This window comes from Danio rerio, chromosome 18 (assembly GCF_052040795.2).
Source record: "Danio rerio strain M-AB ecotype USA chromosome 18, GRCz13ab, whole genome shotgun sequence".
NCBI classification, from domain to species: Eukaryota; Metazoa; Chordata; class Actinopteri; order Cypriniformes; family Danionidae; genus Danio; species Danio rerio.
The window spans coordinates 14,075,024-14,102,413 of NC_141038.1; the positions used below are offsets into that span (position 1 = coordinate 14,075,024).

The following is a 27,390-nucleotide window of genomic DNA, read 5'->3' on the forward strand; positions in this document are numbered from 1 at the left end:
CTATATAGCTGTATATTTTCAAAATGAGCCTGGGTTGCGATATATTGTTTTAAGCTAAACTTAAATGTCAATAAATGTCACTTTATTAAAATACAAAGTTAAATTGGCAACATTAACAGTTAATTCTAACAATTAGTTCTAGTTTTATTTTTAACAATGTTTTGTTTTTCGGTGTGGTAATCGACATTTAATAGCAATTATTGGCTTCAGTCCTTTTGCAGAATTCGCAAATAACACACACCCAAAGTGTAACACCCACTCTGCTCCAAGCCATGACCACATTTCCACCTGAGGTGTGCATTACTTCATAATAATTCAATGGCCCGTTGTTAATTATTCCTTACATAGTTTTAAAGCCACATCGCCAATCACTAATGCCCACGCAGCCTCTTCCATATGACAGAGCAGTAATAAAAGGCTGAAGGAGAGGACATCAGGACAGAAGGGCACACCCCACTGCTTAATGCTCAGTGAGGAACACACACACACGCGTCCCTGCCTAATGCCCACCAGGGAGACTGCAGGAATGGTGGGATGGAGAAGGGAGGGCAGGCGCTCTGGTGCCAGCGCTGTCGACTCCTTCATTAGTAGAGACAGCAGAGCCACCGGCTGCCATGCATACCAAACTAGCACTTTTTTCCTTGCATGCATGTACTGTATGCGTGTGTGTGTGTGTGTTTGTGTGTGTGTGCATTTAACAGTCAGATTTGATGTTCATTGTTTGCTTTGTTGTGTAACTTATCTCCACTCTATAAACACAGTGCAATCTCAGCAGCCCTGTGTGCAGAGTTTAATACATTCTTCAATTTTAAATGGGGATATAATGATATTCATGTTATTGTGTTATGGTTCTGGATATTTCAGGATAATATTCTCAGTAGACCTCAATAAACCTTTAGAGAGCCCATAAACCTTGAGAGAGAGAGAAAGAGAGGAGTACAGTTAATGATTTTTGCTCTATCCTGTCTCCTACTGGTAGATGAGTGCAGTTGCGCACTGTTGTTTGTGTTCAATCTGTAGTAATACTGTAGAGAATGATCTATTTTGTGCAGGGAGGTCTAGTCTTATTTAATAGATGATAATTGCTTTAAATTACATGATGGGCACTGGGGATACATTAAAATGTGTCCTGTTTAGTTGCTTTCTTTTTTTTTGTAGCAAACGACTGGATAGAACAGCAAACGACTGTCATACATTTTTGCCATGAAAGATTTAATGTAACAATATTTTACATATGAACAACTACAGTAAAACAAGCAACACCACTTACTACTGACTTTATTACCTGCCTAATATTACGATAATAACTGTTTATTATAGCACTTATTAAGTATGACCACATCCTACCCAATACTAAATCCCAACTACTACATTACTATCTTTTATTAAGGAGCTAATTAATAGTTTATTGAGCTTAAAGTCTTACTGAATGGCTTGTTAATAGCATGAATTGTACGTTATAGTGGGATCACAACTACTCTCTGGCCTATTGACAGCAAGAATCATCAGAACACTTTTAGGTACCGTTCCCACTAATAACTAACCTACCTGTTAATAAGATATTTATTGGCTGTTTATTATAGTAGTTAGAAAGTCTGATCATTTTCTACATCTCTAATCCTACCCAATACCTAAACCCAACTACTACCTTAATAACTAGTAATAAGCAGCAAATTACTAGTTTATTGAACTAGTTAATGGTGTGCTAATAGTAATAATTATACTTCAAAGTAAAGTGTGATCAAATCGGTAACTAGCAATGAACTATACTTGTTCTGCATATATTAATCATCGTTCAAGATTGTTTAATGTATTATTAAACTCGCTAAGACTTTATTTTGATGCTTCCTATTGCACATTTTGATGACTAAAGGTACATAAATGCCAATGAATTTGAGTATTAGTTGACTGTCTGCTTATACTGCTTTTGCACAGGGAGCTCTTGTCTTATTTATTTATTTATTTATTTATTTGATACTTATTTATTTATTTATTTGTTTGTTTGTTTATTTAATTGTGTGCCTTAATAAGTTATAAGTTATTAGAGCACATTAGTTATTAGTGCATTAGTAATGTACAATTACAGCAAAAACAGATATCAAAAACTAAAGTTCCAAAGATAATTGAAATTCGAATAAAAAGAAAAAACTTAACAAAATAAACACAACAAAAGGAAGAGATTCACAAGACGGCAAATACTGATTCATAATAACTTACAACAGACAGAGCTTTTACATCTTTCACAGCTTTGAGAGACTTCATTAACAGAATAAGTTCTGGTCTAGTCTTATTTATTAGATGATAATAGCTCTAAATTATGTGATGGGTGCTGGGGATACAGAACGTGTCATGTCCTGTTTTTTTTTTTTTTTTTTTCCTTAGGCAAGGCAATGCAAGTTTATTTATATAGCACATTTCATACACAATATTAATCCAAAGTGCTTTACAAACCACAATAAAAGAAACATAAAACACCAGAATAAGAAATAAAAACTTAATTTTTTTTTTTTTAGCTAAAATGATTTTTTCTACCAAAACAGATGTCATTTAGTGTAATACTTGTTTGTAAACAATTACTGTCTGGCCTTTTTACAGCAAAAATTATCAGTAACACTTTAGTTCAAGTACCGTTCCTACTATTAAGTAACCTACCTATTTATAGGATATTTATGGTCAGTGTATAATTATAAAGTCTAATCTTTTTCTACAATCCTGATTCTACCAATACCTAAACCCAACTACCACCTTAATAACTATTAATAAGCAGCAAATTTGTAGTTTATTTAGTTAATAATCATAGGTAATGGTTTGCTAATTGGAAAAAGATTGTTTCTCTTAAGAGAGAATGGAATAGAATGGAATGGAATGGAATGGAATGGAATGGAATGGAATGGAATGGAATAGAATAGAATAGAATAGAAAAAAGGACAGAATTCTCATCAACAGGAGGATGAGTGATTGATATAATTTCTGTTTCTGTTTTTAAGTACTATTTCCACTATTAACCAACCTACCTAATAATAAGATATTTATTGTCTGTTTGTAGTTATAAAGTCTAAACTTTTCTACATTCCTACATTCTTCATTCCTGATCCAATACCTAAACCAAACCACTACCCTAATAACTATTAAAAATCAGCAAATTTGTAGCTTATTTAGCTAATAGTCATAATAAATGGTTTGCCAATAGAGAGAATTATACTTCAAAATAAAGTGTGACCGAATCAGTAACAATTTAAAATAATGGTCAGTTTACTAACATGACCTAGGACTGAACAATAGTTGTTCTGCATTTAATAATCACAGTTCAACATTTTCTAATGTGTTACTACACTCTAAAGTTAACAGTCTGTGTGAATAAAGTAGAACTAACAATAAACAACTTTATTTTCAGTAACTAACACTAATAAATATTGTAATAAATGAATTGTTCATGTTACAAAATACATGTAATACATGGACCATTACTTTAGGTTTCACCATTAAAGTAATACTTTCAATGCAAAAAGGAATTGGTCATTCAATTTATAATTCTCATGGTTGTGGAATTTAATAGTCTCTAAAATAAAATAAATCACTTGTGTAACTTGAATATCAACTTGTCTTCTAACGTTTTCATAAACTTTCTGCTTTTTGCACAGGGTTTCTTTAAGTCTCAAGCTGACCTCATAAACAAGTACGGACGAATTTGTGGGTAAGTCTCTTTTGATTGTACTCACAGTTATCAAACTGTCCATCAAATGCAGAAATATGAAAGAAAACAGATTGAATTGTATTTTGCTTTCTTTGTTAACAATAAAAACTGAAATTGCCGTCTAAAAGAAACCTTTTGTCGAAAGCATTAATAAACACAAATATGCGAAACCTATTTGTTTTGCCAAGTGAAACATGAATGACTTCTCATTACCCCCTGGGTAATAGAAAATGATTTTTTTCCCCCCCTGATTATATTCCTGATGAAAAGTGCCCGACGTGATTGCTTTAGTCATTTCCACATTTATAGAATTACTTTAACACCACAGCGTCTCTGCGTAACACCCATCACACATGAGGCTCTTGTTCACCATCCTGTCATTCATATTCAGACAGCATGAGCCTCTCAGTGAGCGCCCAGTGTCCTCTAATTTAGTCCGTCGCTTGCCAGACATTGTGTTTTAATATGCCTGCTTCTGAGAGGCCGACTTCTCCTTGGGGAGATCAAAGCAGCGAGTGCCACTGGCCTTCCTGTGTTTAATATGAGCCCAATGGAGAGGAAGGGAATCAGAATGACGCTAGTTGTCTGTGTGTTTCTTGGTATTCATCACGTTGTGGGGACTAAATGTCTCTGCAAGTATAGCAATAACAGCAATTTTAGGCCTTGTGGGGACATGTTTGTAATCCCCATGAGAAAAACAACATAGGCTCATAATGAAAATTTAGCTCTACGGTATATAAATTTCAGGAGATCGCGATTTATGTAGCCAAAGGTACGTATGAATGCATTTTGTCTTTAGAACGAACGCTGCGGGGCCGTATGACATCCTTTTCACGCTAGCAGTTGACTGCTTACTTCCTTATGGACGGCTTTCCCCACTGTTACCAGTTTGTCTAGTGGCTCACCTTGTATGTCAGCGGACTTGAGATGGAAAGAGAAGTTGACCATGTTGACAGGGTTTGAGTCCGGCAAAGAACTGTTCCAGAAAGCGGGTAAGACGTAAATCATTAAACATTAAATAAACAAGTAAATAACAGGGTGAGAATGTGGTAAAATCTGAAACTGTGGTAAAAATCTGGCGATGGCTTTTGAAAACTGTCAGTTGGGTTTATGGAAGTGGGTGGGCTGGTCAATCTGTGCTTTTGAAAACACTATTGGTTGGGTTTAGGGTAGTGGGTGTAACGGATTACAAATCTTACAGTTCAGATAACACCGCGGTTTTTGAGTCACGGATGGGACCATTTTTCGGGTCAGCAAAAAAGGAAGGAAACAAATGTCATTTGCTTTCCTTTTCCACAAAAATTTTACTGCAAAAACAATTGCATCTAACAAACAATGTAGAACCTGTAATTTTAATAAAAATCAAGAAAGAATAAGCTGAAAAAAAAGGAAATATTGAAAACAAAAAATGATCCTTGCTACGTTTGCTGATAATGCTAAATATGGAAATCTAACATCTTGTACGACAGATCATATTTATCATCAATGAATATATCAATGAATAGGATTTTTAGAGGATGAGTGAATGAATAAACCATCCCTTTAAAAATTATTATTATGGTGTAGAATAGAATAGATTTGAATTTTTCATCAAGATGATGAGTGATTGATATGATTTATGTTTAAGTGAACTACTTTTAATTGTTATCTTAAGAGACAATAGAATAGAATAGAATATTTCGTCAACAGGACGATGAGTGATTGATACAGTGTGATTTGTGTTTAGGTGAGCTGCTTTTAAATGTTATCTTAAGAGACAATAGAATAGAATAGAATAGAATAGAATAGAATAGAATAGAATAGAATAGAATATTTAATCAACAAGAGGATAAGTGATTGATATAATTTATGTTTAGGTGAACTGCTTTTAAATGTTATCTTAAGAGACAATGGAATAGAATAGAATAGAATAGAATAGAATATTTCGTCAACAGGACGATGAGGGATTGATATGATTTATGTTTAGGTGAGCTGCTTTTAAATGTTATCTTAAGAGACAATAGAATAGAATAGAATAAAATAGAATAGAATAGAATAGAATAGAATAGAATAGAATAGAATTTTTCATCAACAAGACGATGAGTGATTGATATGATTAACGTTTAGGTGAGCTGCTTTTAAATGTTATCTTAAGAGACAGTAGAATAGAATAGAATAGAATAGAATAGAATAGAATAGAATAGAATATTTAATCAACAAGAGGATAAGTGATTGATATAATTTATGTTTAGGTGAACTGCTTTTAAATGTTATCTTAAGAGACAATGGAATAGAATAGAATAGAATAGAATAGAATAGAATAGAATAGAATAGAATAGAATAGAATAGAATAATGGAACAAACTATGGAACAACAAACGTGAGCATGAATATATGATGGCAGTATACATTTTGGTGAATTATCTGTTCTTGTTTTTAATACTTGAAATGCTCTCTTCCAGGAAAATTGAATAAAATACAGCAGAATCTCATAACAAGGCAAGCGTGAGTATAGAATAGGATTGAGTAGATAAGTACAAAATAGAATACAGTAAAAATTTAGAACAACTGGTGGTGTGTTTTGTTGTGTTTAATAGGCCTGATTCTCCTTGGGGGATCAAAGCAGCGAGTGCCATTGGCCTTCCTGTGGTTAATATGAGCCTAATAGAGGGGAAGAGTGTGTGTGTGTGCGCCTGTGTGTTTATGGGATATAGGGGTGTTGGGACCGGAAAAGAGGATCTAATTCAGAGTCATGTGGATATATGTCAGGAGACATTACGACATCCTTCAGTTAGAGTAATTCAAGAGCTGAGCTTCTCTCCAAAATCAAAGGGCTTTGAAATACATATCAGTGCTCTGCATGATCCTTAAAACCCTTGTCGGTTTCCCAAGTACAAGACATCAGTCATCAGAGTTCAGACATTTCTGTGCATTGCAGGAGCACTCTTAAGGCGCGTGGAGGCTTTGCTCACGAAGGTGATTTATTTTTTTGCTCTGCCCAAAAATATCCTTGTGATATGGTGTGAGAACATCTCGAAATGACATCTAACCAGACTCTTTAATGCTATAGTGTAAGAAACTTGATATAGGGGTCAGCTGATATTTAAAAGTGTGACTAATAAAGTAAAATCCAGCTATTTTCAGTGTTGGGGGTAACGCATTACATGTAACGTGAGTTAAGTCTTTATTTAAGTAACGAGTAAAGTAACGCATTACTTTAAAAAAAAGTAATAATATTTAAGTTACTTTTGGGAAAATGTAAATGGGAATTACTTTTTAGTTTAATAAATTGCTGCATTGATATTAAAGTAGTCACAATGAATCACACAGTCAATGAGAGAATCAAAATTTTGAACGCATCGAAGAAAAGAAAAAGGGGATTACAGTCTCAATGGACAGTGATTTTTCCTTAAGATAAATAGTAAAAAGAAGCAAACACATTGCTTTAAACTATATTACTGTATTAAATGTATTTAATACATTAATATGTATTAAATGTATGCATTAAATTATCTGTATAAATGGCATGTATAGCTCTGGGGTCAGGAAGTTCTCAGATAACACGATCCTACAGTTGAAATCAGAACTATTAGCCCCCCTTTAATTTTTTTTCCCTTTTAAATATTTCCCAAATGATGTTTAACAGAGCAAGGAAATTTTCACAGTATGTCAGATAATATTTTTTCTTCTAGAGAAAGTCTTATTTGGTTTATTTCGGCTAGAATAAAAGCAGTTTTTAACTTTTTATGAACAATTTTAACATTATTAGCCAATACAATAACTTGCCTAATTCCTCTACCCTGCCTAGTTAACCTAATCAACCTAGTAAAGCCTTTAAATGTCACTTTAAGCTGTATAGAAGTGTCTTTAAATATATCCACTCAAATATTATTTACTGTCATTATGGTAAAGATAAAATAAATCAGTTATTAATAATGAAATATTAAAACTATTAGGTTTCTCTCTGTTAAACAGAAATTGGGGAAAAAATAAACAGGAGGGGCTAATAAATCAGGGGGGTTAATAATTTTGACTTACACTGTAAAATATTTTTTGATATGCTTTTTAAAGGTAAATGTAGCTGTAGGATAGACAGTGCTTTGTTAATTGCAGAACTCTTCTATTAAAAAAAGAAAAAAGCCTCACCCAGCTAATAAAAAGAAATGCAAAAGTAACATAAAAAATGCAACTAGTTATTTTTTGGGGGGGAGGGGAGTAACTCAATATTGTAAAGCAGTACTTTCAAAATTAACTTTCCCCAACCTGTCATTTTTATTGTGAATTAAGCATCTAAAATTTTTGGGGAAACTGATCAGTGATTTTACAAGCATTGCAAATAAAAAGAAATATTTCAGTGGCGCAGTAGTGCTGTCCCCTCACAGCAAGAAGGCCGCTGGTTCGAGCCTCAGCTGGGTCAGTTGGCGTTTCTGTGTGGAGTTGAATGTTTTCCCTGCGTTTGCGTGGGTTTCTCCCGGGTGCTTCGGTTTCCCCCACAGTCCAAATATATGCAGTACAGGTGAATTGGGTAAGCTAAATTGTCCATAGTGTATGTGTGTGAATGAGTGTGTATGGGTTTCCCAGTGATGGTTGTGGCTAGAACAGGACTTGCTGCGTAAAACAAAGGATAAGTTGGCGGTTAATTCCGCTGTGGAGACCCCAGATTAATAACGGGACCAAGCCAAAAAGAAAATGAATGAATGAATGAATGAATGAAAAAAGTCATCTGCAGTTGATGAAAACAGTAAAAGTCTGTTTTTGTCACATAAGTTAAAAAAAACTTATCCAGCAAGTCAAAGAAAACTTGTTTATGGTTAATCTTGTTAAATTGATTGGAGTTGTCATAATGATGAGCTACAATGCCATTATATTTTGAATTTTCTCAGAGTTTTCATTATGTTGAGAGAATTACTTATAATATAAATATATAAAATTAATGTCTTATTTAAATGAGAATATATGTTCCATATTGGGGGCAACACGGTGGCTCAGTGGTTAGCATTGTCACCTCGCAGCAGCAGGTCACTGGTTTGAATCCTGGCTGGGCCTGTTGGCATTTCTGTATGGAGTTTGCCTGTTCTCCCCATGTTGGACTGGGTTGCAGCTACAAGGGCATCTGCTGTGTAAAACATAAACTGGATAATTTGGCGGTTCATTCCACTGTGGCGACCCCTGATGAATAAAGAGACTAAGCTGGAGGAAAATGAAAGAATCAATGTTCCATATTACATTTTCATGATTTAATAATTAATAAAACCTTCCGAAAATAATAACTTTGTATCTTAATATTATCATAATATATTAAATACTTCATAATAACTATTAATAACCATAACAGTTTTGTACTGCATCATAAGATTAAGAAACTGTATCATAAGATTAAAAAACTGTATCATAAGATTAAGAAACTCCATCACAATTAGTTAATCATGATAAACTATTATAACATTGTAATTGTAATTTTCATTGTATAGAAATGCTACAGATGTTAGCTCATCTTATCCTAAAAGTATGTCTTATGTTGAAAAGCTTTCCATAACAAAACTGTAGTTTTCCTAAATACTGAGGTTTCTCTCAATAGTAATTTATTATATTAAAATATTATTGTCTTAATATTGCTAAACTCTTATACTTTTAAAATGGTATGCCATTATGTTTGATGGAATGTAATCAAATGCCTTAATATATCATAAAATTGATCAACTTTAGCATAATTACCCGCAGCGGCCACTTTATTGGGTACACCTTACTAGTACCGGGTTAGACCCTTTTTGACTTCAGAACTGCCCTAATTCTTCCTGGTATAGATTCAACAAGGTACTGGAAATATTCCTCAGAGATTTTGGTCCATATTGACATGATAGCATCACGCAGTTGCTTGCAGATTTGTAAGCTGCACATCCATGATGAGAATCTCCCATTCCACCACATCTCAAAGATGCTCTGTCTATTGGATTGAGATCTGGTGACTGTGGAGGCATTTCAGTACAGTGAACTTATTGTCATGTTCACTAAACTAGTCTGAGATGATTCACACTTTATGATCCCGCTGGAAGTAGCAATCAAAAGATTGGTACACTGTGGACTTAAAGGGATGGGCATGGTCAGCAACAATACTCATATAGGCTGTGGCGTTTACACGATGCTCAGTTGGTGCTAATGGGCCCAAAGTGTGCCAAGAAAACATCCCTCACACAGTTAGATCGCCAGTTTGAACCATTGATATTGATATTCATTGATACTATTGAATGTCGCAGCAGAAATCGAGACTCATCAGACCAGGCAACGTTTTTCCAATCTTCTATTGTCCAATTTTTAGTGAGTCTGTGTAAATTGTAGTCTCAGTGTCTGTTCTTAGCTGACAGGTGTGGCACCCGGTGTGGTCTTCTGCTGCTGTAGCCCATCCGCCTCAAGTTTCGATGTGTTGTGCATTCAGAGCTGCTCTTCTGCATATCTTCGTTGTAACGAGTGGTTATTTGAGTTACTTTTGTCTTTCTATCAGCTCAAACTAGTCTGGCCATTCTCCTCTGACATCTGGCATCAGCAAGGAATTTGCGCCCACAGAACTGCCGCTTACTGGATATTTTCTCTTTTTCTGTAAACCCTTGAGATGGTTGTGCGTGAAAATCTCAGTAGATCAGCAGTTTCTGAAATACTCAGACCAGCCCTTCTGGCACCAGCAACCATGCCACGTTCCTAAATCACCTTTTTTCTCCATTCTGATGCTCAGTTTGATCTGCAGCAGATCGTCTTGACCATGTCTCAAGACGAGTTGCTGCCATGTAATTGGCTGATTATAAATTTAGATTAACGAGCAGTTGGACAGGTGTACCTAATAAAGTGGCCCGTAAGTGTATATCAAGTCATGATGATATAAAAAAAAATGGTAATTGCAAACTGTTTATACAGCAAAAAATAAAAAATAAAAAAATCTAAGAAAAATAATAATAATATGTTGCCTGTGAACATTATATCAGTGTATCTTGCATATCATTTTGTATTGCCAAGACTTTTTTTTCACAGGTCTTCAGTTTGTGAACAGACCGGCGGCGCAGATGCATAGATAAACCAAAACATACTAATGAGATCAGTGTTTTATAGGTCACTTAGCTGCAAGCTTAATTAAACTCATCCTGCTCTTAGAGCCATGTGCACTGCCAATGTCAGCTTCATTAGCAGGAGATGATATGAAGAGCCGATCCAGCTTTTACAGTACCAGTACAGACGCTGCACATGAAAGGAGAGTACAGTAAATGATAAGAGTGATCCGTCTCTGCTGCGTCTGCCTCCAGCTGAGCTTCAATGTGCTTTACAGACACTGGACACGGTAATGAACCTTTGCATAGCCGTCTGCTGAGGGAAAAAATGAAGCTTATGGTTTTCACGGTTTTCGTACTTAGAAACATAAAACTTTATTTGTATTATGAATGGCTTATATAGAGCAACTGATCAAAGTGTGCTCCCTTTATGATCAGCAGAACTGCTCACTGATTAAGGTACTATGTTAATAGAAAAAAAGAAAAATATGCTGGTAATGATAAAGGAGTCTCTTAAATTGCGCCAATACTTTTTGTTGGTTATTAATGATATCCACACTGATTCTGACTAAAAACACCAAAGATCTCAAGAAGTGGCAAACACAAATAGAAACCTTTGATGCTCATACAGATTGCTTAAACAGATATGGAAAATGATCCGTGCCAAAAGAATTTGCGTGTAATTTGATTGTCAACACACACACGCAATTTGACTGTGTCAACAAGCACAGCAGCCAATGAGATTTTGTACTAGAGACTATATATTTGCATATGTTGTGTAATATTTTGTTGTGATATCATGTGTCGTGTTTGTGAAGAGTATTGCACTGGTTTCCTGAGATGTACAGTGCATCTGAAAAGTATGCCACATTTGTTTATGATACAGCCTTTTTCCAAAATTAATTAAATTAATTTATTTGCTCAAAAATTCCAATAGTATCTGGATGCAGCCTTTTTGATGCAAGCTAAGACTGCATCACTCAGCGATGCAATGTCAGACACAATGCACTCAAATGGAGCTAGTGACGTCACTGTGACGGGTAGGGTTAGGGTTGGGGTTAGGTGAGCCCATTAAAAAGCATTGAATGCAGCGCAGATTGCACTGCACCAGGTCTGCGGCCAGACCCCTCTCAAAAATTCTGCACACAAAACCCCATAATGACATTGTGAAAAAAAGAGTTTTTTAAATTGTTGCAAATTTATTAAAACTAAAAATCAGCAATTACAGCCTCTAGTCTTTTTGAATATGATGCCACAAGCTTAGCACACCTGTCTTTAGGGATTTTTGCTCATTTCTCTTTGCAGTACCACTTAAGCTCTATCAGGTGGGATTGGAAGGGTCTGTGTACAGCCATTTTCAGATCTCTCCAGAGATGTCCAATAGGATTTAGGTCTGGGCTCTGGCTGGGCCACTCAAGGACATTCACCGAGTTGTTGTGAAGCGACTCCATTTATATTTTGGCGGTGTGCTTTGGGTCATTGTTTTGCTGGAAGATAAACCATCGTCCAAGTCTGAGGTCAAGAGCCCTCTGAAGCAGGTTTTCATTCAGGATGTTTCTGTACACAGCATGATGCGGCCACCCCCATGCTTCACTGTTGGGATGGTATTAGCCTGGTGATGAGAGCTGCCTGGTTTTCTCCAAACGTAACGCCTAGCATTCACTCCATAGAGTTCAATTTTAGTCCCATCAGACCAGAGAATTTTGTTTCTTATGGTCTGAGAGTCCTTCAGATGCCTTTTGGGAAATTCGAGGCTGGGAATGGCTTCCGTCTGGCCACTCTACCATACAGGCCTGATTGGTGAATTGCTGCGCAGATGGTTGTCCTTCTGTTAGGTTCTCCTCTCTCCACAGAAGAACGCTGGAGCTCAGACAGAGTGACCATCGGATTATTGATCACCTGCCTGACTAAGGCCCTTCTCCCCTGATCACATAGCTTAGATGGCTGGCCAGCTCTAGGAACTGAGTCCTGGTGGTTCCAAACATCTTTCACTTTCGAATGATGGAGGCCACTGTGATCATTGGAACTTTCAGAGCAGCAGAAATGTTTTTGAATTTACCACAGTTGAACTCTAATTAAGCTGCTGAAACATCTCAAGAATGATCAGTGGAAACCGAATGTTCTTGAGCTTAATTTAGAGCTTCACGGCAAAGGCTGTGAATACTTGTGTGATTTTTAAGGTTTTTTATTTTTTATAAATTTGAAACCATTTTTTTTTTAAATCACAATATCATTATGGGGTATTGTGTGTAAAATTGAGGAAATAAATTAATTTAATCCATTTTGGAATAATGCTGTAACAAAGAAATGTAAAAAAAAATGAAGTGCTATGAATACTTTCTGGATGCACTGTATGTATGTGTATATATACTGTATATATATATATATATATATATATATATATATATATATATATATATATATATATATATATATATATATATATATATATTCAGGAAACTCAGAGTCGTGGTCAATGCAGGCAAATGGTCAGTACAGGCAGGCAGCAGGCAACGTAAACAAACAAACAAGGCGAGGAATGAGGAACAGGTGTGTGTGAGTGGTACATGACTGGAACTTAGTCCATATGCTGGCTGTTTTGTAGTCTTTTAGCGATTTGTGTGTTTACCAGTAATCTGCCAGGATTAGATCGCTGGTAATTGTGACAATTGTCATTAGACATGTACAAGTACAAGGCAACGAAATGCAGTTTGAGTCTAACCAGGAGTGCAATAGCAGAAAGTGCAGGATATAGTTAAGTTATAAGTGAATATAGAAAACTATAGGTAATATTTACAGATGGATGTGCTGTGAACAAACTGTGGAAAGGCTGGTGACTTTATTTATTTATTTAAGCACAACTTGTTATCACCTGTACTTTTCATTACACTAGTTTGAACTAGATTAATGACTTCAGAATACTAAAGGTTTTCATATTCAATTATTAGTGTGTAATAAAGCTGTTAATTATCTGCTTGTCGTTGATATTTCCTATTAAGTTGATTCTAATGAAAAAAAAAATGAAAAAAACTCAAGTGGTGTTCAGAAAGGTGGTGGTCTCTCTTGCTGACACATACAAGCCAAGGGCACACACACGTTCGCGATCCTCCATTTCACAGCATTGACGATACGACCTCGCCACATCTCAGCAGTGAAAGCTGCCATGCGTGACTACAAAAGAGGAGCTACCCAGCAGCCTCATCAAATTTCTCTTTACTGAGCTGACCTTGACACACACACACACACACACGCATACACACAATGCGTGTCTGTTGCCTGTCAGTGATATGACAGGAAGACTTTGTCTGCGGGGTCTGCAGCCACAGATGTGTGACTCTATCTGTGTGTTTGTCCTGTGTTCTTTTGTCTCCTGCAATTCCCCTGAAATTTGACTGGAGCGCTGATATTTATTCATTTCGTCTTGTTTGTTTGCTGTGTGTGTGTGTGTGTGTGTGTGTGTGTGTTAAGTTATTATATAGGCCGGCGGTCTACAGTGATCATAGCGGACCCGGATATGCTTAGACAGGTGATGGTGAAGGAATTCAATAAGTTCCCCAACAGAATGGTGAGTGACAGTCTAATATCATACACACACTAAAACAATCATATCAGGTTACATAAGTTGTTAAATTCCAAATTAACTTCTTAATTTGTTTAAAAAATATATTTTATTTTATTTCTTGTAAATTCTAAATAATTTCTTTTGTACTTTTTTCCCCTAAAAATACTTAAAACACAACAATTTTACTTCAGGAGCAATGCTGAGAAATAATTAGATATTTTTTATTGCCACAAAATATTCTAAAATATTAAATTAAATTAAATTAAATTAAATTAAATTAAATTAAATTAAATTAAATTAAATTAAATTAAATTATTATTATTATTATTATTATTATTATTATTTGTAAATGCTAAATAATTGTTGGTATTTCTTTCTAAAAAAGCTTAAAACACAACAATTCTTCAGGAGCAATTCTGCATTAGATATTATTTTTATTGCCACAAAATATTCCAAATTATTAAATTAAATAAGAAAATAAATAGGTTTAAATTAAATTAATTCCTTATTTTTTTCCTGTAAATGCTAAACAATTATGTATTATTTAAAAAAAAAATGCTTAACACAACATTCCAAAAAATTTAATTTAATTTAATTTAATTTAATTTAATTTAATTTAATTTAATTTAATTTAAAATCAAATACTAAAATTAAATACTAAAATAAAAAATTAAATGAAATACTAAAATTAAATTAAAATATTAGATGCAAAATCTTTCTCAGACAATTTAAAATCTGACTTAAAGTATTTTGAGCAAGTTGACATAATAACTAATTAAATCCAAGCTAAATTTAAATATTTTAACTGTAATACAAATAAAAAAGCACAAAACAAACCTACTAAAACCACAAATAAAATAAAAAACTAATTATATAAAATAAATGCTAATGAATACTATATATATATACATACATACACATATTCATACAAACACACACACACACACACGAAAATAAGCCTAAAAGCACATTTTTACTGCACTGAAAAGCATTGACTTATTTCCTGATAGAGTTTCATATGATTTACATGTTTTGTGTATATTTATTCTCTTGAATTGCATTATCAAGATAATCTCTGATTTGACAACTATTAATGTTGAAAATTTAGATTATATTATATATGGCTTCTATAAGCTTATTCACACATATCACCTTGATATTATATAAATAGCCTGAAAAATAATCACAAAGTGCACATTTTACAACACTGGTTTGCCACCATATTTCAGATCCTCATCACATGCTTATGTCTCATCTAGATGTCACATTTTCCCCCTTGTAATTATGACTTCCCCTTATTCATGTGCCCGAAACTCGTAATTACAATACTTTTGGTTCAGCTTGAAGGCCACATTAGTATAGCAATGACACTATCAATTTCCGAGTGCTGTCGTAACATAACTCACCAATTGTGTGTCAACGACATCATCATTTATTACACTGATACATGTGTAGCTTCCCCAAGAAATCATCAAATCAAAAGTATGACAGGGTCAACTTGATGTATTACCAGCCATTTCACCTGCAGTCTATGGGATTTACTGTATGCTTGAATCGATACTAAATTCCCACCATGCTTAGGTAAGATCCTGCCACCAAAAGGTTTACAGATTTAAACTCGTTGAGGTTAGAAAGGCCACAAACTAATGATCACATGACTTATGTATAAAAGCAGAGTCAAGGGTCGTGAGATAGCCTTGCTGCTGGAGCTGAGCCTGCTGGGTAAACGATTATGGCAAGGCCAGATCAATACTGGATCCTATGCGCACTACAGGGGCTTATCAACTGTCTCTTGACCTGTTTGTGTGCTTGTATAAATGCACAATGTAGAGCACATCTACCCAGTGGGAGAAAACTCAAAGTAAATTGCCATGGCACCAGAAAACAAACAAGTAGTATGTTTTGGCGGCCGTTAGCACATATATCTACCTCAGAGAACACACACATATGATCAAAGTCGGCCCAACACAAAGATCTGCCACCTGGCCTTGGTTCCCTGCACAAACTATTTACTCTAACAACCTATTCCTGGCCAACCCAACAGTGGGTGTACGAACAACAGTAGTTTTAATGAATCCGAAAGTTTTATTTATCTAGTGTTGCCAAGTTGAATGCAATGTTGAGCCTTTCATAAACACTTTCCGACAGTTTGGACTTTGAGAAAAGCCTTCACAACCTTGTTGTGGTTCACACTTTATTTTGATATTCCGTTTGTTGAATTAAAGTTACATTGCATCTGCATGCAAGCTAATTCTCGTTTGAATATATGTAGACTGTTAGGTTGGAGTTAGGGTTAGTGTAAGTTGACATGTACTTGCAGAGTTTCTTATAGTCAGTTAAATGTCTGTTGAAGGAAGTGGCCGGTTAGCTCAGCTGGTTAGATTGTGGTGCTAATAAATGTCTGTTGTAGGATCAGTATCAACAGATATTAAGCAGACAGTCTACTAATACTCAAATGGACCATCAAATTAAAGTGCAACCCTTAAATGTTATTTGGGAAATATGTAAACCTTTAGTATTGTATATTAAGGCTACAATAGTCATCATTTAAAGTGGATCAAAACCTTGCATCAAAGGTGTCCTGAAACTATCGAACAACACCCATTTTTGATAGTTTTAAAGACATTTATTGATCCACTTCAATTGTTGACTACTGTATATCTTGCATACAATGTACATATCATAGTCCACAGTTCCTAAACAGTGTCCAATTCAAGTTATCTTCCGTGCCACTGCATACAGCTAATTGTGCATGTACACTGTAAAAAGTTATCCATTACTTTACTTTAAAAATGTGAGCAAACCCGTTGCTTTAAAAGCAACAAGTTGACTTAAGAAAGTGAGGACTTATTGTAACTTGGAACTGTTAAGTTGAGTTGAATTATGCACAGTTCATTAAAGCACCTATGATGAAAATTTATTTTTGTAAGCAGACGGAACTCTGTGTAGGTTTATTGTGTTCACAGTCATACTGGAGCGATAGAAACACAATTTACTGACATTAAAATAAGATCCAAATCCCTGCAATTCTAAGGCCCACCACAATGGGATATAGAAATGCAGTTTCCCCGCCCACTAATTTGATTGACAGCCACGTATCATGTTCACAAGACAGGAGGTGCTCAAAGCAACTGGGATTAAAAGGTCTGTTCAGCTCTCTGTGATTATCTGGAGCTCAAGAATGAGCTTAAAACATTTTTAAAACAGTGCATGTTTGTAATAAAGAAAGTAAAATCACTACGTAATTCATCACTACAGCCGCATGTCAGTACAATTATAAAAGAAGACGCTTCAATGGCAGTTCATGGACTTAAATCAGGTTTATTTTGTACATTAACAAAACAGATATCCATGCAGCAGTGTATATGACCCTGTATCCTGTCACATTTGTTGTGCAAAAACTGCGCAAAGCCAAACATGTGTGCGCTTGTGCATGTGTACTATAAACTTTATAAAAGACAGGCTTGAATTTACACCACAACAAAGTTACCAAATAACAGTTGTGAAAGTTCTTTCTGTGATAAGGAAGATCTGCTTCATTCTTGTCTGTCTCTGTGCTGTTTATATACAGTTGAAGTCAGAATTATTAGCCCCCTACAAATTTTTTTCTTCTTTTTTAAATATTTTCCAAATGATGTTTAACAGGGCAAGGAAATTTTCACAGTACGTCTGATAATATTTTTTCTTCTGGAGAAAGTTGTATTTGTTTTAGTTCAGGTTGAATAAAAGCAGTTTTTAATTTTTTTAACACAATTTTAGGGACAAAATTATTAGCCCCTTTAAGCTATATTTTTTCTCGATAATCTACAGAACAAACCACTGTTATACAATAACTTGCCTAATTACCCTAACCTGCCTAGGTAACCTAATTAACCCAGTTAAGCCTTTAAATGTCGCTTTAAGCTGTATAAAAGTGTCTTGAAAAATATCTATTAAAATATTAATAACAGTCATCATAGCAAAGATAAAATAAATCAGTTATTAGAGATGAGTTATTAAAAAATTATGTTTAGAAATGTGTTGAAAAAATTTGCTCTCCATTGAACAGAAATTAGGGAAAAAATAAACAAGCGGTCTAAAAATTCAGGGGGGCTAATAATTCTGACTTCAACTGTACGTGAAGGCTACACTCATCAGAGCAATACAGAGAATCTCTATGGCTCTGACATGCATGTGGGAATGGTGGGTATAGGGAGAACCAGCTCATTTGCATTAAAGGCACTGGAAACAAAAAGAGCTACAGTGTCCTAGCAGCTCAAATTTCCCAGATTTAAAGTGGTATAATAAATAATCTGATGGGTGTTTTGAGCTGAAACTTTACAGACACATTCTGGAAACACAAAAAACTTATCATAAATATTGAAAAATGGGTAAAATAGGTGCCCTTTAATATCTTAGGCCATAGGTTTACTCACTTTTTTTTAGGTTGTCAACTAGCAGTTTACCATGTAGCTAACTATAAGCATGTGCAGAGTTTAAATCACTTGCTAATGCCTGCTATATATATATATTTTTTTTTTACCAAGTTTAAAATATAAATTTAGTTTTAGAAATGAATAAAATAAAAACATGTTTGTTTGTTTGTTTGTTTATGTCACGGTTGCAGGTTTGTGCGCTTCTCCGGAGTGTATGTTTGATCACGTGGGTTTGTTTTGTTTGTCCATGTGGATTTGTTAGGATCACGTGTTATGACGACACCCAGTTGGTCTGATTAGTTCGCCAGCTGAGGCTCATCATGGTGCCTATATCTGTGCAACGCTTTTGTGTGTCTGTGTCAGTTCGTTACCATCACTTATGTTTGTGCTGTCTGTGCTCAGGCCCTGAGGAGTTTGTCTGGATCTGGTTTCTCCGTTCTGTTCCTGTCCTGTGTTCTACGTTCATCTAGCCTGGCACTAATTGTTTTATTGTCAGATTTTATTAAACATTGACACTTGCATTTGGATCCTCTCTGACTCTCATTCGAAAACGTTACAGAACGAACTGACCTGTTCATGGATCCAGCGAGTGTTTCCCAGATCTCCGAGTTCGTCTCTCAGAGCAATGCTCGGATTGATCGACAGGATGAGGCCCTGGCCACCACGGCTCAGGCGATCCAGGCCCTGGTTGGCCAAGTTTCATTGCTTACATCCCAGGTCCAACAACTGGTTACCCGTGCTGCACAGGCTGATACGACACCAGCCCCCGAGACTGCACCGACCCCGGAAGTGTTACCAGCGCCTGCGGTCCTTGGTCGCTCTGTTGAGCCGCGTCTTCCACCTCCGACCAGCTACTCTGGAGAGCCTCTCTTGTGCCGATCCTTCTTGTCTAAGTGTTCCCTTTACATCTCACTGCAGCCGTCATTATTTTCCTCCGAGCAATCAAAGGTGGCGTTCGTCATCACCCTCCTTTCGGGCAAGGCGGCTCAGTGGGGAACAACAGCTTGGGAACAAAAGTTACCATGCTGCTCTACGTTTGACCTGTTCTCAAAAGAACTTAAGAAGGTCTTTGATCGAGCCGCTTCCGGGAGAGAGGCCGCCCGAGTCCTCGCTGAACTCCGCCAGGGGAATCGGAGCGTGGCGGAGTACTCGATTGAGTTCCGAACACTAGCCGCTGAATGCGGCTGGAACGCGGAGGCACAATGGGACATGTTTCTGCACGGATTGTCTGATCGTCTGCAAGATGCGATCTATTCCTTAGATCTTCCTAAGACTCTGGACGAGTTGGTGGATTTGGCCATCCGTGTGGACACCAGACTGCTTCGGCGTGAGACTCGCCTGCAGCAGAGCAGGTATTCGGATTCCGTCCCTGACTTTCCGGCATTGGCTGCGACACCGGAAGTGGTAAGCGTTGACCCGGAACCCATGCAGTTAGGGAGATCCCACTTGTCCGTGCAAGAAAAGCGCCGACGGAGAACGGAGGGACTCTGCCTCTACTGCGGAGGGGCGGGTCATCGGGTGGCTTCCTGTACCGTAAAAGACAACACCCATCAGTAGGTAAGAGGTTACTGATGGGTGAAATTAATTTGGACAAATCCTCTACGACTGTCACTTTACTGCCCATCACTGTATCATGGGGTTACGGAAGTCATGACACCCATGCCCTCGTCGATTCCGGGGCGGAGGGAAATTTCATTGACTCCAGTTTCGCTTTCAGTTCTAAACTTCCGGTTATAGCTCTGTCACAACCCATTGCAGTACGCGCCCTTAGTGGGATTTCCCTTCCCACTATCACTCACTCCACCAAACCCATAAAACTTATCACGTCTGGAAATCATGTTGAACACATTTCATTTTTTTTAACAGACTGTTCTAATTCACCGGTGGTTTTAGGACATCCATGGTTAATTCTTCATAAACCTCACATTAACTGGGGTCTTAATTCCATATTTTCGTGGAGTGAGAAATGTCATGAGTCTTGTCTTTCGTCTGCTCGTTCTGCTGTTTCTTGTTCTGTGTTTCAGGAGGAGCGCATGGACCTGTCAAACGTGCCCAGTGAGTACCTCGACCTGAAGAGAGTGTTCAGTAAGTCTCGAGCTGCTTCTCTGCCTCCTCATCGTCCCTATGACTGTGCAATAGACTTATTGCCAGGTACCTCTCCGCCTAAAGGCAAGTTATACTCTCTTTCTATTCCTGAGAGGGAGGCCATGGAGAAATATATTTCTGATTCTCTAGCGGCCAAGATCATACGGCCCTCTTCTTCTCCGGCGGGGGCGGGGTTCTTTTTCGTGAAAAAGAAGGATGGGTCTCTTAAACCTTGCATAGACTATCGAGGGCTGAACAGCATCACGGTGAAGAATACGTATCCTTTGCCGCTGATGTCTTCAGCGTTCGAGCGTCTGCAAGGGGCTTCGTTTTTCACGAAATTAGATCTCCGCAACGCATATCATTTGGTTCGCATGAAGCAGGGTCATGAGTGGAAAACCGCGTTTTTAACCCCCAGGGGGCATTTTGAATATTGTGTTCTTCCTTTTGGGCTTTCTAATGCTCCTGCGGTTTTCCAAGCACTCGTAAATGACGTGTTGCGAGATATGATAGATCAGTTTATTTATGTCTACCTGGATAACATTCTGATTTTTTCTCGTTCTCTCCAGGAACATGTGCAGCACGTCAGGCGAGTGCTTCAGCGGCTGCTAGAGAATGGGCTTTTTGTCAAGGCGGAGAAATGCGTGTTCCATGCACAGTCTGTTCCCTTTCTAGGACACATTGTGTCAGTCGAGGGGGTGCGCATGGACCCAGAGAAAGTTCAGGCTGTGGTGAATTGGCCAATCCCCGAGTCTCGTAAGGCCCTGCAGAGATTTCTGGGCTTAGCTAATTTTTACCGGCGTTTTATTCGCAATTTCAGCCAGCTCGCCGCCCCTCTGACGTCCTTAACCTCCGCCAAGACGCCCTTCAGGTGGTCGAGTGCAGCACAGGTTGCATTCACTAATCTAAAGAGCCGCTTTGTTTCAGCTCCCATTCTGGTGACACCTGATCCCTCCCGGCAGTTCGTGGTGGAGGTTGACGCGTCAGAGGTGGGGGTGGGCGCGATCCTGTCCCAGCGCGCAGCCTCGGATGACAGAATTCATCCGTGCGCGTTTTTCTCACACCGATTATCTCCCGCAGAACAAAATTACGACATTGGTAATAGGGAGTTGTTGGCTGTCAAACTCGCTTTGGAGGAGTGGCGTCATTGGTTGGAGGGTTCGGGGGTTCCCTTTATCGTTTGGACCGATCATAAGAACCTCGAATACATCAGGTCCGCCAAACGACTTAACTCCAGGCAGGCTCGGTGGGCATTATTTTTCGGACGTTTTGACTTTACCATCTCATATCGACCGGGTTCTAAAAACATCAAACCCGACGCGTTATCCCGTCTTTTTGATTCTTCCGAGCGCAATACGCCTCTTGAGCCCATCGTTCCCCAGAGGATTTGTATTTCTGCAGTAACATGGGAGATCGAGAGCAGGGTCCGCACAGCCCTGGATGGGGTAACGCCCCCGGTTGGATGCCCACCCAGTCGTTTGTTTGTGCCGGAGGAGATTCGGTCTGACGTCATTCGGTGGGGACATTCCTCCAAAGTGGCTTGTCATCCTGGGGTGAGTCGTACCTTATTTTTGGTTAAACAGCGATTTTGGTGGCCAGCTATGGCACGGGACATACGCGAGTTTGTTTTGGCCTGTTCCGTTTGTGCTGTTTCTAAGACTTCTAATCGCCCCCCTGCTGGACTCCTTCAGCCGCTGTCAGTGCCTTCGAGACCCTGGTCGCACATTTCGCTAGATTTCGTCACTGGTCTCCCGCCATCTGGTGGCAATACGGCTGTTTTGACCGTTGTGGACCGGTTCTCGAAGGCTACTCATTTCATTCCTCTGCCTAAATTACCCTCAGCCAGAGAGACAGCGGAGGCTGTCATTAATCACGTCTTTCGCATTCATGGCCTCCCGACGGACGTGGTTTCTGACAGGGGACCCCAGTTTGTCTCTAAATTTTGGAGAGAATTCTGTTATTTATTGGGAGCGACTGTAAGTCTTTCTTCTGGCTTTCATCCTCAGAGTAACGGACAAACAGAGAGGGCCAATCAAGATCTCGAGCGCATGTTACGTTGTTTGGTTTCCCAAAATCCCTCCTCTTGGAGTCAGCAGCTCCCATGGGTGGAGTACGCACACAATTCATTACCAGTGTCGGCTACGGGCCTCTCTCCGTTTCAGTGTAGTTTAGGATACCAGCCACCAGCTTTTCCCAGTCTGGAATCCGAAATCGCGGTCCCCTCTGCCCACGCCTTTGTCCAGAGGTGCCGACGCACTTGGAGCAGAGCCAGACAGACCCTCCTCCAAGTGGGTGCGCGCACCAAGGCTAAAGCCGATCGCCACCGGTCGAAGCCTCCCGTTTACGTCGTCGGTCAAAAAGTGTGGCTTTCAACTAAGAATATTCCTTTGCGTTCCGTATGTAATAAACTTGCACCTAAATTTATTGGCCCATTCACTGTCATCAAGATCATTAGTCCGGTGGCAGTCCGCCTCAAACTTCCTCCAGCGTACAGGAGAATACATCCCGTGTTTCATGTTTCCAAATTAAAGCCCGTTTTTCATACGGCCATTAACCCGCCCTCACCGGTTCCCCCCCCGCCGCGTCTCGTAGATGGGGAGACCGTTTATTCGGTTAAGCGCATTCTGGACTCGAGACGGAGGGGACGAGGATTTCAGTACTTGGTGGACTGGGAAGGTTATGGTGCGGAGGAGAGGAGTTGGGTCCCTGCAAAAGACATATTGGATCACTCTCTTATCGATGATTACAATCGCCAGGTAAGCTCTTCTGGGAGCACCAGGAGGTGCTCGTAGGAGAGGAGGTAATGTCACGGTTGCAGGTTTGTGCGCTTCTCCGGAGTGTATGTTTGATCACGTGGGTTTGTTTTGTTTGTCCATGTGGATTTGTTAGGATCACGTGTTATGACGACACCCAGTTGGTCTGATTAGTTCGCCAGCTGAGGCTCATCATGGTGCCTATATCTGTGCAACGCTTTTGTGTGTCTGTGTCAGTTCGTTACCATCACTTATGTTTGTGCTGTCTGTGCTCAGGCCCTGAGGAGTTTGTCTGGATCTGGTTTCTCCGTTCTGTTCCTGTCCTGTGTTCTACGTTCATCTAGCCTGGCACTAATTGTTTTATTGTCAGATTTTATTAAACATTGACACTTGCATTTGGATCCTCTCTGACTCTCATTCGAAAACGTTACAGTTTAACTATACCATTGTCATCTCCATTTAAACTGCAATAGCATGATTATTATTAAATATTATGAGCTCAGCTTATAGTCATGCGCACATGCTGTACATTTCAACCAAAGAAAAACAAAAAAAAACTTTAGGACCGAATGTGCTCTTTTTAATAATGTTTTGGTCTAATAGTATTGGTCTGTCATGCATAGTGAATTATTATTACTATTATATATATTTTTTGTAATCTTCCTAGAACCATGTCAGTAAAAATTGTTTAATCAAAAATGTTGTCTCTATGTAAACAACATACCAAACTGCCTACTACACAACACTGGGTCCATTTATAACTAAATAACTTAACTAAATGTAAAACTGGTGTAATTTTCTTTAGGTTTTGTTTCATTTATGTTCTTAAACATGTTTTTTGAGACATTTGACCTGTACAAACCAAAGCTGTGTCCTCAATTCAGACAGCCAGAGGCATCACTAAACCTATGAGCGACAGTCTGATCATGCTGAAGGGTGAACAATGGAAACGAGTGCGCAGCATACTCACGCCAACCTTCAGTGCTGCCAAGATGAAAGAGGTGAGCTCTGTTTTTATACCTAAATGTTTGCTACAAAAACATTTAAGCTGTTCTCAGAAGCAATTGTTCTTGTTATGTAATCACAATTTATGGCCTTGAGTTGATAAATCAAGTGCAGCTCTATTGGAACAGGCTAAAGAACTAAAATCTGGACCCGCAGAGGATCTCATATTTCCATAACAGCCATTAAAATAGTTTTACAAAGTTGCATAAGATGCTCATAAGATGTGTAGATAAGAATGGATTCCCAAGGAAAGGTTCACACGATAAAAAATTCAATTTGGTGTGATTTATTCAAATAAGTGTACATAAGTGTGAACGATGGGATATGAACCGCGTTGAGCTCCAAACAAGTGCACTGTAAAAATAAAAATAAGTTGACAACTCAAAATTGTAAGGCAACCTGCTGCAGAACTTCTTTGAGACTTAACTTTCAACCCAAGTACTGCACTTGACTCGATTTAAGTTGAGACTCAAAAAAGCTCTGCAACAAGTTGCCTTGCAATTTTTAGTTTAGTTAACTTTTTTTTTTGTGTGGGCAGATACTGCTAAAAAGATGGGTTTCGATCTGCTTCCAGACAAACTCAAAAAAAGTGCAGTGAATAAGGACTCAACATGGACCAAAAACATCGCAATAAACCAAAAACAGAACATGCCAGCCCAAAAAGGGCAGAATGCTCAAGCATACCTCGTTTTTTTCATCATAGTTATGACGCTGCTCATTATACAGTGGCTCAATATAGAGGTTTTACCTTCTTTCTAGTAAAAATATCTAAAAATTTATTAATAATCTGCCAGTGGCAAAAGAAAAATTATTTTAAATCTTGATAATTTTACATTTTTTAAAGGAAATACAATTAATTTAGATAATAATTGCTTTTGCAATTTTTATTTTGTTTGCAGTGAGGCAAAAGATGCGTGTCTCTCTGCAGCAGATCTTTATTTGTGTGCATGACCGAAGATATTCTGATGTGGTTTTGACCCATTAATGCTTATTTTATAAGAAACATGGGCTGTTTATTGAGAAAGTTGGCAATTCTGACACTTACAGGAAGTTTCATATAGTGATTTACAATGACCACGTGACTGTTAAAAGATAAAGATAAGTTTGATTTCCCTAACCACTTTAGAAATAAAGCTTCTTTATTGCCCTTGATGGTACATTTTTATTCCACAAAAGGCTGTATTCTTCAAAATATTCTACAAAAATGATTATTTTAAGAGCTCTTCACTGAAGGATTCTGTGGAGAACTTACATATAATGTAAAACCCCTTTTGTATGTACACACCGGCCACTTTATTAGGTACACCATACTAATCCTAAGCCATTTGCCTTAATCCTTCGTTGCATAGATTCAACAAGCTACTGGAAATATTCCTCAGAGATTTTGGTTCCAATTGACATGATAGCCTCATGCAGTTGCTGCACATTTGTCGGCTGCACATCCATGATGCAAATCTCCCATTCCACCACATCCCAAAGGTGCTCTATTGGATTGAGCACTATTGGTTGCTCATTGTCATGTTCAAGAAATCAGTCTGAAATGATTTGCTCTTTACGACATGGTGTGTTATACTGCTGGAAGTAGCCATGAGAAGATGGGTACACTGTGGTCATACTGTAAAAATATGGACATGGTCAGCACCAATACCCGGGTAGGCTGTGGTGTTGACACGATGCTCAATTAGTACTAAAGGGCCCAAAGTGTACCAAAATCTCCCACACCATTACACCACCACCACCAGCCTGAACCGTTGATACAAAGCAAGATGGATCCATGCTTTTATGTTGTTGATGCCAAATTCTGACCCTACCATCCGAATGTCGCAGCAGAAATTGAGACTCGTCAGACCAGGCAATGTTTTTCCAATCGTCTATTGTCCAATTTTGGTGAGCCTGTTCGAATTGTAGTCTCAGTTTCCTGTTCTTAGCTGACAGGAGTGGCACTCGGTGTGGTCTTCTGCTGCTGTAGCCCATCCGCCTCAAGGTAAGATGTGCTGTGCGTTCAGAGCTGCTCTTCTGCATACCTCAGTTGTAACGAGTGGTTATTTCAGTTACTGTTGCCTTACTTTCAGCTGGAACCAGTCTGGCCATTCTCCTCTGACCTCTGGCATCAACAAGGAATTTGCGTCCACAGAACTGCCGCTCACTGGATATTTTCTCTTTTTCTGACCATTTTCTGTAAACCCTAGAGATGGTTGTGTGTGAAAATCCCAGTAGATAAGCAGTTTCTGAAATACTCAGACCAGCCCGTCCGGCATCAACAACTTTGACACATTCAAAGTCACTTACTTCACCTTTCTTCCCCATTCTGATGCTCGGTTTGAACTGCTGCAGATCGTCTCGATCATGTCTACATGCCTAAATGCATTGAATAGCTGCTATGGCTGATTAGAATTTTGCGTTAACGAGCAGTTCGAGAGGTGTACCTAATAAAGTGGCTGGTGAGTGTATGTCTGTAGTATCAACATGTTCCTGGATCCTAACTCTATGCACTTAAATTCTTTCCAGCGTTTTCAAACGTTTTCAAAAAATCTGACTGAATGTTGGTCCAGGAACATCCTGAAAAAAATACATTAAACCTGTTTCACATAGTGCAAAGAACACCTTCTTCCTAAAAGGACGTGAACTGGTGGATAAATGTCCTTTTGAATCCTCATCTGGGAGTCTTAACAAGCCTGTGTGTATCTTATCCTGTTCTCTGTCACTGGAGATTTGTTGTTAATGGAGGCCATATCAGGCTGCTTTCACAATGTGTAATTTTGTTGGAGCCTATTTGTACATTGTGTTGTCATTACCTCTTTCAGCATTTAGGTGGGGCAGCTTGATGATACCAGACTATCAGTTTTCCCACAGTGAGCTATAGG

The 27,390-nt window shown here is 38.1% G+C and overlaps 1 protein-coding gene across 2 annotated transcripts in view; it reads left to right on the forward strand.

The window, feature by feature from the left end:
- tbxas1 (thromboxane A synthase 1 (platelet)) overlaps positions 1-27,390 on the forward strand; it is a 179,973-nt gene that overhangs the window by 66,121 nt on the left and 86,462 nt on the right. For both annotated transcript variants that reach the window (NM_205609.3, XM_087292693.1), the window contains 3 exon segments: positions 3,642-3,694; positions 14,175-14,271; positions 24,406-24,522. In NM_205609.3, coding sequence (NP_991172.3) covers positions 3,642-3,694; positions 14,175-14,271; positions 24,406-24,522 — 267 coding nt within the window.